Here is an 18170-nt window from a genome sequence, read left to right as displayed (position 1 = left end):
TCACTTTCAATTATCGGAAAAAAGCTAAAAAGAAGTCCCGGAAAAGGTCGAACATAGTACAATTGGCAGATGGCGTGACAGCTGTAGCTCAGTTCTATGCTCTATACTCTCATAGAGCACGCTCTTTCAACCAATGACAGCGCGCGTTATATCCGAACTTTATTATAAAGCTAGTTATCCAGAGAGAGACTAACTTTAACGGACGTTTACTAACCGTGAGATTAAACAACTGTCCAAAGATGAATCCACGCATAGTTAAAAGGGACGCGGACGCATTTGAAATCGGAAGTTATCGCATTTGTGGAGAACCATTCCTTTTTCAAATCTAGAACAAAGTGTTTACGAGGCAATTTAATTTTTAAGTCGGTCAATGAAACTTGCTCAGTCCATTCTAATAATCAACATGGAAATGGCTTGTTCTCCTATTTTTAGCCTGCTGTGAAGCTGGACGAGACTATCTGCGATTCCGACCACAATTTTATTCGATAACAAAAAAAAAGCAACAACAACAGCTGGAGCAAACTGCTACTGAATACATCTTAAAGCAATAACGGAAATGGGGATAGTAACTCTTAGGCTTGGTGACTAATGAGAAAGATGATACCATGTCTTCCACCATTCAATTACCATGACTGCCATTATTATTATTGTTATTATCGTTGTTACTATGGCTTACACCTCTCAGCATTTCATATATGCCTTTATTCAATCATTAAAATGGTGTAAAGACACTTTATGTCTATTATGTGGTCAACTACTTTCAATCTTTGTTGAGAAAAAAGCAAGGCACATTTCAATTTCGTTCGGCGAGTGGCTGACAACTGAGACTTGGTTAATGTTTACCTTTGTGTAAACGAAGTTTTCTGTCCACACTCAAACGCTGATGAACGTTCTTGTTACGTGTTTTCATACACACGTGTACATTCTGTTTTAAAACATAAACTCTTCCAAGATCGCTCGCGTGTGAAAGAAAGACCGCGACAATTAAACAAAATAGGGTTAGGAACGTAAACTTATGCTTATGGGAGGGTCTGAATGGGGGGGTCAAAATGTCGGTTGTCGGTTAAAATTTCATTACTTTGTCGGTTGTCGGTTAAGATTTTTGACCTTTGTCGGTTGTCGGTAAATCTCAGTTAATAATTAAAAATACACGTTAATTATTCACATTTATTACGCAATTTGCCCAGTTTTAAGACTTTAAACTCTAGACGAAGTGTAATACTTGTAATAATTCATTATTTGTTTTCACTTAAACCTGGTTAACGCTGTTTTTTAATTTAGCAACGTGCTCATCTACCCCACTTTTGTTTGCAAATCTAGTATACCGATAAAATTCACCAAAGCTTTTATTATAGATGTGAATTTGTTTCCTGTCGACTACGGGGCATCGAAGTAAATTAAAAGAAGTAAATTCTACAAAGAATGAAACACCCACTCTAGCCCCTGGGATACCTAATTTTAATTTGTAAGCTACGGAAGTCTTTTTTCCGAGACGTCCACAAAAGCTCACTACACTTATTATTCAACGGCTCTCGTGGCTTTTCTGCGAGGTTTCTTTTTTTTCTCTTTTTTTTTTGCCAAAAATTTGGTTGTCATACGTATCAATCTGCACTGTTAAATGGATTTTTTAACTGTTAGTACCTCTTACATGTCGAGACGCACAAATGCACGAACAGCCCTGCCGGATCGGGTAACACACGCTCTGTTGACAACCTCTGGATGTTCTTCAAAATCTGATTCCTCGTCATCCGAATCTGTCTCATACTCATCGATTTGTACTTCTCTGTGATCCTCAAACACCTCAGTAACATCCCCTTCGTCCAAAAATTGTATGCTGACAACGCGTTGTGCATTTGCTGACGATACAGTGTTTTCTTCAGGATATCAAAGCCTCTCTTCAGACTCGTCGGTGTGGTGAACGGCGTAGACAGCTGGCGGCAAGGCCCCAGCCTTATCTTTTGTGGTCTCACTCCTAACCGTCCGTTGGCGTACTGGTCTGTAACTATCTAGCCACTCTTTGATCTGTCCTTCCATCCCTGGTGTTATGTCCTCACTTGGCAAAGGTGTCATCGTAGCTATAGCAGAAAGGGGCATGGCGGATTGAGGTACCGGATAGTAGGATTTGTCATGCGTGTAGTGCTTTGCTGCCCATCTAGATGTGCGCTTCAGAGATTCCTTGCAAATTGTTCCAAAATCCTGGGCATATGTAAGTACCGTAACTGTCTCGTGTTTAAGGTGCGAAACAGCGTGCAAATTTTCCACTACTGTTGTGAGCAACGTTTCGGGCAGCAGATCATCTACAAATTGGGGGTTAATGTCCATCACGTTCTTGTATAGCCTTTCTATGCCCTTTTTAAGCAAAGACACAGATACTTGCGTCTTCTGTGATACAGTTCCCTGTGGACCATTGGTTGCAGACGTCTCGCTCAACTGGTAGCGTTCTTTCACCTTACTCACAGTGTCTTTTACATAGCTGTCAATCTTTGTCACGTACTCTTTTGCTTGTTTCAAGGACACTGCGTCTGGTTTCATACCCTTATCTCTTATTGCTCTTATTTTCGCACAATGAAAATACCAACGCTAAAAGCTAGCCAGCTTTGGTATCAACCAAAGCTGGCTAAAAATTACAAAATCTTCCCCCATGTGTGTTGTGAAGAATCGTAAAAGACGTGAAAGAAAAAATGGATTAACTTATTTGTAAGTATTGAAAGTAATTGTGCAATTGCAAGACTGACAGTTTGGCATAATTGGTTAAACAAAGTTTGTTTTTCTTGAATCCGCAAAACTTACATGCACTTCGCTATCGGCCATGGAATCAGCATCTAACTTTTTAAGATCTTCTTCCCTACATGAGAAGATTGAGAATTTACAAATTTTTGGTGTTTTCTGTGTTTTCAGCCATGATTTGGGCTTTAAAAATAGCTCCACGGTTTCTTTTACCAACGCTACAAGAAGACGGCGCGAACATTGGTTGTCTTGGTTTATTTTTAAAAATACATTTTAGCACGGCAAATTCTTTATTTTAGCACGCAAAATGCGCCACAATGCCCATCAAAGTGATAATAATACAGTTTGTAGCCGGAATTTAAAAGAAACTATCTTTACATAGCGAACGCACCAAGTGAGCGTTTTTCGTTGTATAAACAAGGCAGTGTTTATAAACAAGGAATACCGCAGAATTTCCAAAGTTGCGAAATTTATGACTTTTGAAAATCAGGTAAACGAACTACAAGTGCTAATTCAGCCCTACCATCCTGAAACTTTTGAAGGTTTCCTTGTTGCCTTTCGTTTCTCTCGATGTCACCTCCTTCAGTCATGATCCTCTTTGCCAGATTTTCATCTTCTTTTGCTTCTTCTCGTGATTTCCGTTTCCTTCTCACTTTTGACTCGTCACCTTTCTTCTCAGTGTCGTTCATTGACTTCTGCTTGCTTTTATCAGATGTAGCTGGCGCCTTCAGCAACACTACTGGCTTTCCGGTCCAGTTTGTGACTTCTTGGATAATGTGTACTAAAATATTAAATACCGTGTGTTTTAAGTTTTCTCTTTAGTAGGCTTTTGAGAAACTTACACAGTTATTATCAGCAAATGCTCGTCAAGATGTATAAAACGTGCACATCGAGCGAAATCTCTCCTGCGTAGCTTCCCTCGAGGAGAGAATTGAATATTATTTGAACGTCTGGTTTTCAGAAACGAATGAATTTAAGGGCGTGTATAAATAAACGGGGTCTTTAATATGTTAAGCAACACTGTTGTTCATTCACCAATTAATCAGAAAGAAGCCTATAAACTGATTTACTCGCTACTTCTTTGTAGAGATTTTTCTTCTCAATTTTCGCATTCAAATGGACGGTGAAAAAGAAAAGAAAAAACATCCCGCTCCACAAAACAACAAACAAAAAACGGTGGAACCAGAGTTTAAACCACGTTAATATTTGAGCTTAATATTTAACTACAGAACTAAAGTGATTCATCCAACTCCGCTGCACGCGTTCCACACTTACCGTTGAGCTCACTGCTACTTTCATCCGATATTAAATTTGGAAGTTCAAGCTGCCATTGCCCATCCGTCACAATTGCAAAATTTTCGCATTTGCCCGCAGGCGATTTCGCCAGGCGAAATAATTTTAACGAAAATCCGCCAATTCCATAAGATGTTTCCGTAAGATGTTTTTTTAGTTCAGATACTCCTCTATGAGCTTCTTTGTCTACTGGGACCCTGCTTCGATGACGTTCGATGGCGACTTCTTCACCTTTTCGAAAAAAACTCACGATGACTTTAGTAATCCCAGTCATGACCCGACCGCATGAACAAACAACGAGCAATAAAAAGACAACAGCAGGGCGTCTCGTCGGCTCGATTGTGATCCGCTGTTCTTGAAATGAGACAGCAGGGCGTCTTGTCAGCCCGATTACGAGCCGCTGTTCTAGAAATGAGCCCACGCTGCTCACCGAAAAGAAGGATCCCGTGGATTTAAAGTAATTTGAAGACAAGAAATTCTATAATTCGGCTAAATTTGGAATTAATGTGGTTACGTCAGGTGAAGAAGGATTTTCTGAGCTAGAAATCATCAAAATGCTGTTCTTTCTGAATACAAACATCCCTATCACGTTTGACCATGTCGGTTGTCGGTTAGAATTTATTTGTCGCTAGTCGGTAATTTTTTCCCCGTTTCGTCGGTAGTCAGTAATTTTTTACGCCCTTTGTCGCTAGTCGGTTAACCCCATTCACACCCTCTTATGGAGCATATGCCTAGGGATTCAGAATCAGGTAGCTACAGATGTCTCATTGCTCCAATCTAATAGTTGATAAAAAATCATCACATACCGTGTAAACTATTTGGCGAGTCAAAAGTTACTTCTTTCTATCAAATTATCTACAGATGTGCAAAGCTACTTAGAAATCCATAGAGCGCGTGGAAACTTGCTTCAGTTCTTTAATGTGATAATCACCTTGCCGTCACCTTTGTTGACTCCCGCCTTGTTCTGTTGATTTGTACCAATGTTATACGAACCCCCTCCCCCTGCCACACCACTTGAGGAATTCCCTACAACTCCCCCACCGGAATACCCTCCCCCTCCTCCACCAGCCACAAAGCCGAAGCTTCCAACACCAAATCCCCCTTTGGATATGGGACACGTTCCCCCAGTTCCGCCGTTAATGAAACTCAACGAACCGGTCATCGCCGCCCCACCACTTCCTCCTCCCCCGTTGCCTTTAAGCCCAGCCCCCCCTCCTGCTAAGATATCAGGGTCCACGTTCCCTGTACCAGAGTTGCAAGGTTGGCCACCATTCCCTCCCGTCCCACCACACCTAGTGCCATTCTATGTTGCCTGACCGGGGTCACCGTCTTCATATTGCTTTTTAGGTGTCCCTCCACCCCCACCCCCACCCCCACCAGCAATAATTAGCGGAGTGTCATCTAAGAGAGTAACAAAAGTGCCACCACCCCCACCCCCAGGCTTATCACCGAAGTCCGCAGTACGGCGACCCTCTTGGCCAATAAGTATCTTGAGTTTGGTGCCTCTCTTCTCTTCTTCTTTTTCAAGAATTTTGCGTCATCGTCTTTTCAGTTAGAAATGTAAATTTTCCATACCACACATTTCAAGAGTTCATGTTTTCAGTCCGCAGTATCTAATCGAAAAGAAGCTTGAAAGCTACAATCACGTTAAATAAACCCCCACTGTTTCCGCCTTAGTTACAAACGTATACAGAAATGTTTCGGTGAACGATTGTTGCGACGAAATTCGTAATAAGAATCAAACACAGACTCGCACATTAATCAGACAGGAAAGTAAAGCCAACAATTACCGGCGTTTGGCCGTTGTTGAGAGCTTTAAGGCTTAAAGCCGAACAAGCTTTCCTGGCGCGAACGTGCATGAACCTTGTACCCAAACAGGAGTGACCAAAAGCGCAGACCAAAAGGATGAAACTATCCAAAAATAACTACCTTTCTTTCATTTTTACGGCCCATATTTCTTCTACCCGTTGAAGTTAACTACTAGAAGACTAAAGGATGCCTGAATTAAGATAAGGAAGTGTTTCCATTGTAAGTTCGAAAGCTGCTAGTTTCCTAGGAAGCAAAAGCTGTAATAAGTTATCACGTGGTCAAGGCTTTTAAGTAGTGCGATTCTAAACATCTCTCAAGAGGCTATTCTTGACGAATGCATTTTAAGAAGGAGCTCACATTTTCCTCTACCTTCCTAGAGTAAGTATTCAAATAAATAATAGAAAAGTCTTTTGGGAGGAGGTTCAAATTGGCCTCTGCTTTTGTTTCGCTTTGGCTGGTGACTGGTTACTTCTGCTGCGAAAAGCTAAATTCTTCAGCCGAACAGGAACTAATAGATATTTTGACTTCGCTTTGACAGACCTTTGAATCTGCTTTTATAATTATAGTTACATGTATTTAAAAAAGTTAGCAATCTAAGAAGCGAAAATTACCTGATGTTTGGTTATGTAATCCTGCTTTTGTATTCGTCTTATTCCAGAGGTTGAATGTAAAAGATTGAGTAAAACAACCTTTAGTTGTCCCTTAACTAAATAAAAGTACAAGAAGATGATTGGGAAAGAAACCGTTGGACGTTTGATTATGACAGATGTCAAAAATGCATATACAGGTGTCAAAAATTGCTAATCAGAGTAATTAAGGGAACTTCCCGACACAAGGTGTTTTGCGGTAACCTGACCAAAGTGTCGCAAGTTACTGCTCTTAAATGAAATTTTATTTCCACCCGGCTTTGCAAGGTACATCTTAAAAGTCTGCCAATTGAGAAAGTTCTACAGTTTATTTCAATTGAATTAATGTAACCTGAACTGAACATTTCAACTACGGTATTTATCCGATTAAACACTGCGGCGTTAAATTTTTCGTGGTTAGAGTGCGACGTTTATTCGAGGGCGGCGTTTACACGAGGGCGGTGTTTATTTAAAATCCAATTTATTTCTTGCAAACAATAGTATGGTAACTGACCATTTTAATTTTAAGAAACGGAAATATGTTTTAGTGCTTGTCTGAAAAGTCATTTTTATATTGGTCTCAATTTCACAATTTGCATGTTAATACTACTGCAACACACGAAGTAAAAGGATATCTATTGTCAAATATGCTTTCTCGACATCAGAACTGGTACATTCAAAAAAATTTGTGTCTGGTTCATTTACTGGTTCAAATTTCCATCTGCGATCGAAGCATTGATCACTGGGAGCTTCTCGAATCTATCATTCGATTAAACACCGCATCATGCTGCGGCGTTCATTCGAGGGCGGCGTCAATTTGAGGGCGACGTGTAATCGAATATATACGGTAATTTAAGGAACTTTCATAGTTCTTGATATTAAAATTGATATTAAATATTATTGATATTAAAAACCTCAATAGGATAGAAAGCCTATCGAGCCACATTTCCCATCTCTATTGACGATGTTAACATCATAGATGTCTTTTTTTGTGTTCATACTGCCTTCGCCAACACAAAGAATCTGCCAAATGGAAACGTTCCGTATCCGTTGGCTAACCACCCGCTGAAGATTGACTGAGACAGTGCCTGCTGATAGCAGTGCATATTTTTCTCCGTCGCTTGAGGGCTGTGCAAGAAAAGCCAGGACTTTACCAAACGCAGAAGGGAAGGGGCATTTGAAATCGGAAGACGCATTTGTGGAGAACTATCCCTTTTTCCAATCTAGAACAAAGTGTTTACGAGGCAATTTAATTTTTAAGTCAATGAAACTTGCTTAGTCCATTCTAATAATCAACATGGAAATGACTTGTTCTCCTACTTTTAGCCTGCTGTGAAGCTGGACGAGACTATCTGCGATTTAGACCACAATTTTATTCGATAACAAAAAAAAGCAACAATAACAGCTGAAGCAAACTGCTACTGAATACATCTTGTGCAAAGTTCCTTAAGAGTCTCTACAGCGCGTGGAAACTTGCATCAGTTCTTTAATGTGATAATCACCTTGCCGTCACCTTTGTTAACACCCGCCTTGTTCTGTTGATTTGTACCAATATTATACGAACCCCCTCCCCCTGCCACACCACTTGAGGAACTCCCTACAACTCCCCCACCGGAATACCCTCCCCCTCCCCCACCAGCCACAAAGCCACAGCTTCCACCACCGAATCCCCCTTTGGATGTGGGACATGTTCCCCCAGTTCCGCCGTTAATGAAACTCAACGAACCGGTCATCGCACCCCCACCTTTCCCTCCCCCGTTGCCTTTGAGCCCAGCTGCCCCTCCTGCTAAGATACCAGAGTCCACATTCCCTGTATTAGCGTTGCAAGGTTGGCCACCATTCCCTCCCGTCCCACCACACCTGGTACCATTCTCTGTTGCCTGACCGGGGTCACCGTCTTCATATTGCTTTTTCAGTGTCCCGCCACCCCCACCCCCACCCCCACCAGCAATAATTAGCGGAGTATCGTCTAAGAGAGTAACAAAAGTGCCACCACCCCCACCCCCAGGCCTATCACCGAAGTCCGCAGTACAGTGACCCTCTTGGCCAATAAGTATCTTGAGTTTGGTGCCTTTTGCAAGTGCGAAAGTTCCTTTCATCTTGGCTCCCAAGCCGCCTATCCTCCATTTAGACTGATTTGAATCTGTACCATTGGCACCTGAGGCACCAGATGCTTCGATAATGTACCTTCCTGTCACGGGAACACTCCAAATTTGGATGCCATTGTTTAAAGTGACTTTGCCGTCTAATGATGTTCCCGCGTACCCGGATGTACTAGTCGGTCCATTTTCTTCTTTGCCATCCAAGGTCGAAAAGAAGTACCTCTGCACTGGAACAAGGAAGAGGAAATACAGATGTCATGAATTTTAATTTCACAGAGAGATTCACAATATCATACTATAGAATTTGTACCTTACCTTTTGATTTTCCACTGGATGGATCGGCAATTGAATCCTGCATAGAATGAAAGATAAGCTTTCTCATTATATTTGCTTGTATTACGATTCTGGATTTGTGATTCTTGAAGTGTCAGTCGACAAGTCATCTGATGATCGCGGTGGAGCGGTTTTATTTGACCATCTAGATTCAAGTCATAAAATGGTATAGCCAGTATTCCAGGCTCTTAGTGAGTGGAGACGAGCGACAGAGCGGCCAAGCGACAAACGGCGGTTCAGGTTGTCGGGGAAACGTGCATGTTTGATGGCCTGATCCACCTCGTGTTTCGCGCGCCCGGCCTTTTCGCTCGTACCCACCGACCAAGAGAGACTGGCGCAGGAAGCTGACACATTGGTTTCAACGTTGATTATACTATTGTGTACATCAATTTAAGTGAAAGTTTTCTTCCCCTATTTCTACAAATTGATACAATAATGTAATTCACCTTTTTGTTGCAGTGATGTTAAGGTGTTCCCCACTCCCATTATGATGTTGAGTTTCATCCATGAAACCGTACGGGTAGATTTCAACGTCATTAATTTTCGGGGGTAGAGGGAGGGGCTCAAAGGGTGAATGGAATTAAAGGACCATCACATGAAAAATTGATTTGTTGAATTCCTCGAGTACTTTCGCCTCTAATTATAGGAATAATACTCACGCTGATGTTCACCAGCTGATAAAACGAATGTCCTTTCTTTGAAAATAGCATATTTTTGTCCATGATCGTATAATCATTCGATGTTTCATTGTTTAACTCGCACACTCCATTTTTGGTATTCTCAAAATTGAAGGACAGGCAATTCGGACGCACCAAGCACAGTTGTGCGCATGACAAAACATCACGAGTACGCTGTATATGAATGACGAATCCCATAAGCACGTGACCCTCAGTAGAGCTGATTAACGATGAGCGACTCTCAGCAGTTCTGACGAGTATCATTCTGATAGGGAGGGGGCAAGTTTTTAAAATGGCCAGAATGAGAATAAGTCGTGTTGTTTCAGTTGCCATCGGAGAATTCTGCCAGTAAAGGAGAAAATAGAAAACTATTACGAGTTTAAGGAAAGTGATGAATATACCACTAACAAGATAAATTCAAAATTATTAAACAATTGTAGCAACGAGGAAGTATCTCCTAGGGAGAGCTCAGTTAATTTAAATTTCATTTTAAGGCGAGCCCTAAAGTAGATCCTTATCGGAAATGTGTACGTGTGAAACCTTCATGTAAACATCATCTCTAACAATCCTTGGGTATCCTCAAACAGCTATGCTGTTAAATTCGGTTTAAAAGATACCTTAGTCAAAGATTGTGCATTTTAATGTTCCTAGAGACGTATAAGCGTCCCATATCTCCACAAATGATACTCATTTCTTGAGAGTTATGAAACATTTTTTAAGGTGGTTGCGACAGGAAAGTTTTTGAGTCACTAAGAGGATTTTAACCCAGGACCTTTAATTGCGAGAGATGTAGAACTTACACTCATCAGCAAAGCTTCTGGGTTTATAGACCAGATCGCCATTTAAATTGATTTTTCAGCCTTAAAATATGAACTTCGCGTTTTTTCACGTGTAAGCAAGCGATCTCTGACCAGGTATTGTTTTGACCTCAGTCACTGTAACTACTTAATTATGTTCACACTAAAAACGTGTACTTTACAGCTGGAAACTAATGCGGCGGAAAGCCTTACCCCTTTTTTTGTTAACGACACAAATTATTTTTGTTTCTTTATGTATTTACATAGCTTGGGATAGTTCGTCCACAATCGGCAAAATTTGATGGAACGGGTCATGTTTGATACGATGACAACACCCTCAAAGATGACCAACCGGTCATCACAATAACTGTTTTACTCTAAAACTTTTAGTAACGTCTCACCCAGCTTACCATAAACGCTGTCATTAAGCACTCTTTCCTTTATCCTCGAGCTGATGAGCTGATGATGAAACAAAGCCTGATTTGAATCGGACAAAGAAGAAGAACAACCGAAATCAAGAAGAGCCAAAAGAAAGAAAAGAGCTTTCTTGACCTTCTTTTTCCCAACAGTGATCCGAATGGTACTGATTTCCTCAAATTCCTTGGCTGTACTAATTTTGACAGGCTGTGAAAGCTGAAAATCTAATGTTTTGAATCCTAGAAACGTTGACTTTCTTTAAAATATTTTGTTTACAGAATAAAGTTGATACAAGTTAACTCTTTTTGTGAAGCCCTAAAATCGATTCTCTTATGAAGATACCCAAGATCTCCCGTATCTTTGATATTTTGAATTCGTTCGAAGGTTAAACCGTGTGAGTTTGAATTTTTGAAAGATATTTAAAAACAGATGTCATTCGTTATCCTTCTTTTTTATTTCACACCAACTTGTGAGTGTATAAATGTTTACGTAAGGGTAATAAATAACGCGCTCTAAAAGGAGATCTTGCAATTTCAAAGAAATCACCACAACCCATTTTTTTGATTTGACGAAAAATATGTTTATGTTCATTTTTGGTCTGATTGGTCAAGTCTGATTTTTGGTTATTTTCGGTTATTTTATTCAAAGACAACACATTGAAAAGCGGCATTACTTTTTCAATTTTTCCCAGGAAAGGATGTTTACTTTGATCGATCTTCGAAACAGAGTGATTAGCATTACAAATGCTTTAGCAAGCATTTCTATTAAAAAGAAAGTAGATTTTTCATAAACGCCTTCTTTTTGTCTTACTCAACTCAATTCCAGGCAGAGCCATCCTCCTCGGCAAACATGTGAAGGAAAGCTCCTTTATGTAACCCTTAGTGGCAACCGCTATAGCTTAATTGGAATTTTCAGGCGAGCACGTTTCATTCCGTACATGAGGCGGCCTTCGCCACAAACACACGTAATCACAAGGGTGATTACGTCACTTCAGGAGCAGCAGGTTTTGACAAGCGTGGCGTCCTGTGCTTTAAGTTTATAACATGATGTCAGGAGTAAGAGGAGAACGTACAACAACCAAGACAAACATCGCTAACCTTACTAAAGCACTCGGGAACAAATCAATAAGACAACGGATCATTGTCAGTATCTGAGCTAGACACGCACCGCCCCTCCCCTAACCCAAATTGTTACCAGTTGCCTGTTGTCAGATGCTGCAATTCATCCAAGACAAAAATATTGAAAATTCACGCTTTGAAGCCTTTCAAACCTTACCAATAGGAAGAATTAGAATTGCTTGAGTGAGAACTTCTCAAACTTTAAAATATTCCCTCGGCTCTTTTCCTTTCCGCTGCATATTACACTTTTTATTTCGTTTGTGAGCAGGTCGCAAGTGTTGGGAAAATTCAGCTATTTATGGACATGAATATAAAAGTTTGCAAAAATTACGTTGAGTTAAATTATTTGGTCGCTGAAGTTTGAAATGATCCCTTTTTTCTAAGACTTTCGAAAATTTTTTTAACGTTACAGCTTGAAGCCCGCCCAGCATTACAAAATGCTTGTCATGTCTTTCCGTTCTCTATCAATTTATTTTTTCAGTGTACTTTTCATCCATTGTCTTTTGTTTATATGTTATTTTGTGTTTTTTCCCTGTATTCGTTCGGTCCCAATTGTTTTTGTTCCTGCCGCTGCTACTAGGTTATTTTCTTTTTTATGACTATGCTGTTAAAGTAAGATGTTTGAGTTCAAATTGACATACAGAGCTATTTATAGCTCTTTGTTAAACTTTTTTACGGAAGTTATAATTCTGTCTAAAGTGCGGCATCCTACTTTGTTTCATAATTGAACGGATCAGACCGAAGAACTGGGAGTCGATTATTTTGAACTCGCCTTTTGAAGTTGGAAAACTCATTTGAATTACAAATGATTTTTAAAATTAATATTCATATTTGCGCTCACTCTTGCACGTGGAAAGGAGCTTACGAACTACAAGAAATTTGAGCGTCCTCTTAGCTTCTAAGGAGTCAAGAAACTCGTCATTTCGACCCTATTATCTTGGATGTTGTCTGTTCTGTCCAGGTCGGCCAGTGTTTCTTGTGCTTGGTTAAGTGGTTCAGATACCATGTCAAGGATTAACACTTCTCTCTGTCACGACATTTCTTCAGGTAAATAGCCTCAGATGGAAAGATATATTTGGATAGTAATTCAGTGTTAATCTTTGTTGTTGCGGCCCTCGTAACATTAATTTATAGAGTGAGATGTAGGAAGAAAGGGTAGAGTGCACGGAGCACAGTGTAGGACAAATCCTCGGTGACAACCACCAAGACAGTTCTTCTTGAACGAAACCTGAGTGCTAACGAGTGATTAACTTTATTGGGAGTGTAGTCGTCGCTAATTTACTTGCTTCTTTTCATTCCTGGATATATTTTCAGCAATTTTCTATGATTATGAGTGTTGACCTAAAGAAAGTTTTAATCGCATTTGTTCGTTCCATTACCCTCCAACACCGGCAAAGAAGGAGAAGCTATGAGAGTAGTTATAAAAACGTTATAAGGTAGACTCCGTTTCTGGTTGCCAGAGAGTTGATTCCCATCTTTCACACAGAAGCTGCAGAGGACTGTAGTTGCTTTTATACTTTCTAATACCTTTGTCTAGTAAAAGCTCAGGACATTAAATTTCTTAGCAAAAATGTGGCGACTCTAAATCGGTTTTTCGATTCAGACGTTAACATTTATTATTTAGCATGAAAAGCTCTCAGCTATGTGTGTACGCAAAATATATTTATCTCTTGTTTTCTCCATAGGACAGTAACAAAAGGAAAATGAGGAAGCCTCGAAAACAAGAAAGTTGAGGAAGGATAAAATACATGAAAACTTCTAACAAGGTTAGATCAATGGCTTTTTATAACAATTTAGCCATGTAGGCTTATTAGTCTGCGTTGAACGGTTTAACCTGGATTTACCAAATATTAACAATTCGAGACTAACTCAGCCAACAATGAAGAAAAATTTCAAATTAAGAAATTTATGTTTCTTCGCCGTGTGATTTCCTGGATCTCTATCTGATCGAGGTAGCTTTCGGTTGTTCTCAGCAGTGTTCGTTTAATGAATTAATTCTGCTATGAATACCCTTTTTTTTAACTGTGTCACTAATGTCAAATAAATACCTTTTCATCCGTTTACAAGTTGCGACTATCCATCGGTACCTGACTAAGTTACCATAGCAATGTTTTAGCATATCAAATAATATTCATGTTCTAAGATTAAAGAATGATTTGATTCAAGACGGATCCTAGAGCTTAATTACCACCTCTGTTTAGGCCCTATAGGCCAAAACAAAATTAACAGTATGCTCCAAAATTTTTTTTTTCTCAAATTGCCTCTTGAATTTATCATCAACTGACGTAAACCTCTCTTCAATGGATCTCAATAACATTCCTACTGAGAGACTAATTTATAAAATAATTAAAATAGTACGCGCACTCTGATTGGCCATAAAACCATTTTACATGAGCATATGTAAACACGGTTTTCGTTCCTCTTTCATTAGTTGTTTTATAAAAGAAATGTAAAATGGTTTCCGTGTTTACATAGCCTGGTATAAACACGCGGGAGGTTGAGAGAACACTCGATAAGCTGGGAACCACTCCGCTTCGCGTCGTATGTTCTCCCAACCTCCCGCGTGTTTACATCAGGCTATGTAAACACGGAAACCATTTTACATTTCTTCATTAAAAATTGTTTAAGCTCTTAGGGCTTAAAATAAATCGGAAAAGTATGTTCCATTCATTGATATTCGTTTCTCAAATTGTCTCCAAGGTTTATCATCCGCTGATATACAAATTCATTTTAACAGGATTCATTGTAAATATTCGAGCCTAATAACTGAAGATGTTTGTGCTCTTAAGCGAGACTTCAACAAAAGAAAATAGTATGCCCAAAAGTTGGTTTTGGATTCTCAAATTGCTTCTGGAGATTTTTATCATATGCATGATACAGTACTCTTTAACCTGACTCAATTAAAATCTTAAACGCAAGTTTTTTTTTAGTCAAAGCTTTTGAGCAGGGACCGCGCAGAGGAAAGGGCTGGGGGGGAGGGGGGGCTTCAGCCTCCCCCCCCCCCATCCCTCATGTTTTTTAAAAAAAACTCCTGCTAAGCATGCCCCCATCCCTCGACCTTGTTGATTGACGCTTATGCGTTTGTCTTCAGCCCCCAGCTCCTCACTTACGCGGGCCTTGTTGAGGCTGAAACCAATTGAAAGAGTATGCTCAAAAATTGATTTTGTTTGGGAAGGTCTTTAAACTCGTATAACACTTTTTTTAACGCGTTTCAATAAAAATTTTGAAGCGTTATCATTAATAATGTTTGAGACGAAAGCCAAATTGAAATATTACGCTCCGTATCCTGACTTCTTTTGTATCTCAACTGAAGAGCTTTTGTAGTTAATCATCAAATGTATGCAAATGACAGAGAACTTTTCCGACTTACATAATCAGCAAATGTCTGAGCTCTTGATTCCTTCGCGGAGTAATTTTGTCTTGTTCTATTAGGGAACATCGGGAACCTAGTCAGCTCTTTTGGTTAAGAAAAAGAAAAGTATCATTTGTTCGTACAAAGTTAAGGCTTCTATTCTAGAGTACAAATCGATTTGGGATTTCGGTTTACATGTCATGATCAGCTAAATTCATTGTATACTTTTCAGTCTACTCCTGTGTTAGATACGATTGGCTGGCTTAAAGATATTTTCTATCCCTGAAAAGGCATCATGAGAAATATTCGGATGGAAAATTTTAAACGTTTAAACAAATTTTTGATGCCTATTTGCTTTGTTGGTTGTACTTATTCATTAAAGCACAAAAACTCTAAAGTATTTACTACCAACATAATCCAAATCTCGGTATCCCAATATCAGATGACACTCAAGATCTGATTGTTAACTCTCCCCTCTAGCCGCTGTTAACTTGCTCTTAAACTAGTTATGAGAATTTGGTGTCATATGAAGAAAACAACTTTTGCCTGATACGTTTGAGTATTCCCATTACTTATTTGCTGGATAATATAGGGATGTTGTTGGGAGAAGTTACATATCAATCAATTCTGGAAGTTTATGGGTTAACGACGATAGGACACCAAAGGAACATAGTTTTTAGTTGAATAATTTAAAGATATTTATTGGGAACGAGTTTATGGAAGAAATAGACAGCTTCATTTAACATTTAACGAAATAATTTATCGGAGAATAGTTTCAAAAATACATTTATTCAAAGTAGTACTGATTTGCAGCTTTCCATTATTGAAAAATGTTGCTCGGCCAGAACTATTTCTTATTCTGTTACTCGCATATTCTCTGACTCTCACGAATTCTCACGTATTTGCATGCTCTTATTTCTATCAGGAGCTTGCCACAATATTCTGATTTTGTTGCTTTGTTCGTTTTCTCGTCAAAAATTGGAACAGGCACTCTACGAATGATGAGAGATTATCTTGGCAAGCAGAAACTAAATTATGCATTTATTGTATGAGAATTTCTTCGTGGTCTCAGATGAATAACTAGCGAGCATAAATTAACTACTTGCTGTTGCTTGACTGAAATTAAATGGTTTAATTAATGTCTTAGAACAAGCAGGTGGAAATCTAAAATTTAATTTGAAGTTATGTCGACGAAAACAGCTGCAACAGAATTAATCGTATTTATTATAATATTCGTCGGTGATCGTTTAAATTTATGGTTAAATCCAGGTTACGTTCACCTTCATTTGCACAGTCACACAGTACTTGAAGATTTAAACAATGAATTTTAATCGTCTAACATTACAAATACATGTCTCTGAGACAAATCAACAATGCACTGTTATTGCGTAAGAAAGAAAGATTGAAGGTTAAAGCATTTGTTTATTCACGGTTTATTTTCATTGTTTTGCAGACTGACATATCCCTGATGCTTCAAGCTCGAATTAAACCAGAAAGACTATGTGAAGGACAAGTGAAGGACAAGATTTATTAAGAGGGTTTAAAACAGATGTAACGCCAGCAATTCTTACAAAAAACTATCGATTCAGATAGATTAGATTCAAATGCAAAAATCTAAGACTGAAAAGTTGTTATTTCGAGATTTTTGTCGCTTCAACTCGTGTGAAGGGCTGTTTGAGATGAAAAATTATCCTGCCAAAAAAATACGGGTGCATTACTATGTATACGTATGCGCCATTTTTCTTTCTTTATTCTGTAAGTAACATCTGTTCAAATGTGGCGAATTTTCCCGCCAAAAGACTTAGAAAAAATACGGCGCTCAAAATACGCATGCGCCAATTTTTTTAAAAATAATGAATATTTATTCGGGAGATGTCTTTTTGTATTCTCATCTGCTATTACTAAACAAAGAGATAGATTAGTTTTGTGTTATATTTTATTATCTTTCAAAAGACCACAAAAGTTTCATATTCAACAAACTATTTTATTTGTTTTGAATTCTCTCTAACTAATTTTCAATTAAATATATAAGAAATAGCGTCAAGAAAAATTTTACGCGTATATACTAAGACTTTTGGCGGGAAAATCTGGACCATTTTGCACAGAGTTTCCCCTGGCAACATTTTGGGCAAACATCTTAAAAAAGCTTCCTTTTAAATCTCCCGCCAAAATAAACTTTAACAACATTTCGTGCACAAATTGAAAAGTAAACTCCAATTTGTTCTCTCTAAGAAAAAAAAAGAAATTCTAACTCGACTATGAACTTCAATTCTTTGCACGAGATGATGTGAGGAAGTTGTAAATGAAAAACATCATGGCAATCCATAGAAATATGAAATTTATCTCCAAAATTATGTTCAACTTTTTTTATTATTTAAAGCTTTTTTTCCAAATCCAATCATTCTTTTTGTAAGTCTCTAGCTTGCCATGATGTTCTCTTCGGAAGAGAAGATCTTTTAAACCGCCAGTTTCGAATGTAACACAGGATACAAATTTAAAAAGTTATCCAAGACGTTAATCTAGATTTCTAGATTCATAATTTTTTAAAATAAAAGACCTATGAATTATTGGAGCATATTGCTTGAATTTGATTTTAGCCACAAGAGCTAAGACATTACAATTGGGCTCCAAATTTCTTTAACTAACCTCGCTAACTTTTGAGAAAAAATAAAATCAATTGAGCCGCAATTGCAAAGACATTTCATGATCAAGGTCCAAATTTCTATTGGATTCGCGAAGAACTTTGTCAAAATAGCATCAGCTTTAAATAAGTTGGAGTCAACTCTTTCAATTTGATTTTAGCCCTCAAAAGCTTAGACATATAGCAATTAAGCCTCAATTTTTTTTAACTAGATTCGAGAAACAATTTGAGAAATAAAATAGTATAAACTGTAAGGACAAAGAATTTTCACAGAATTG

General features: G+C 38.6%; 3 protein-coding genes, 1 long non-coding RNA gene and 1 pseudogene across 5 annotated transcripts; 1 reads left to right on the top strand and 4 right to left on the bottom strand.

Annotated features, from left to right (window-relative positions):
* Window positions 1–1024: 1024 nt before the first annotated feature.
* On the bottom strand, window positions 1025–2894 carry LOC149036021 (uncharacterized). The gene has a single exon (XM_089189157.1). The coding sequence runs from the start codon at window positions 2530–2532 to the stop codon at window positions 1885–1887; it is 648 nt and encodes a 215-aa protein (XP_089045283.1). The 5' UTR covers window positions 2533–2894; the 3' UTR covers window positions 1025–1884.
* A 135-nt stretch (window positions 2895–3029) lies between these two features.
* On the bottom strand, window positions 3030–4325 carry LOC149036020 (uncharacterized). Its single transcript, XM_089189158.1, has 2 exons — window positions 4003–4325; window positions 3030–3508 (listed from the first exon to the last, which is right to left on the bottom strand). The coding sequence occupies exons 1-2, from the start codon at window positions 4292–4294 to the stop codon at window positions 3198–3200; spliced, it is 603 nt and encodes a 200-aa protein (XP_089045284.1). The 5' UTR covers window positions 4295–4325; the 3' UTR covers window positions 3030–3197.
* A 416-nt stretch (window positions 4326–4741) lies between these two features.
* LOC149036019 (uncharacterized) lies at window positions 4742–5778 on the bottom strand (annotated as a pseudogene).
* A 2030-nt stretch (window positions 5779–7808) lies between these two features.
* Window positions 7809–11585, bottom strand: LOC149036018 (uncharacterized). Of its 2 annotated transcripts, none has more exons than XM_089189156.1 (4): window positions 10775–11585; window positions 9550–9909; window positions 8873–8909; window positions 7809–8784 (listed from the first exon to the last, which is right to left on the bottom strand). In XM_089189156.1, exons 1-4 carry the CDS (start codon window positions 10787–10789, stop codon window positions 7934–7936), a joined length of 1263 nt encoding a protein of 420 aa, XP_089045282.1. In that variant the 5' UTR covers window positions 10790–11585; the 3' UTR covers window positions 7809–7933. The 2 variants fall into 2 exon arrangements, with proteins under 2 accessions (XP_089045282.1, XP_089045281.1); XM_089189155.1 differs by having other exon boundaries at window positions 9550–9913; window positions 10776–11585.
* A 982-nt stretch (window positions 11586–12567) lies between these two features.
* On the top strand, window positions 12568–17198 carry LOC149036017 (uncharacterized). The gene is made up of 3 exons (XR_016181565.1): window positions 12568–12946; window positions 13585–13665; window positions 16705–17198. It is a non-coding gene; the product is annotated as an uncharacterized LOC149036017 (long non-coding RNA).
* Window positions 17199–18170: the final 972 nt, after the last annotated feature.

Source organism: Pocillopora damicornis, chromosome 12 (genome assembly GCF_964200805.1).
Source record: "Pocillopora damicornis chromosome 12, jaPocDami1.2, whole genome shotgun sequence".
Taxonomy (NCBI): Eukaryota; Metazoa; Cnidaria; class Anthozoa; order Scleractinia; family Pocilloporidae; genus Pocillopora; species Pocillopora damicornis.
This window is presented reverse-complemented; position numbering and strand designations above follow the sequence as displayed.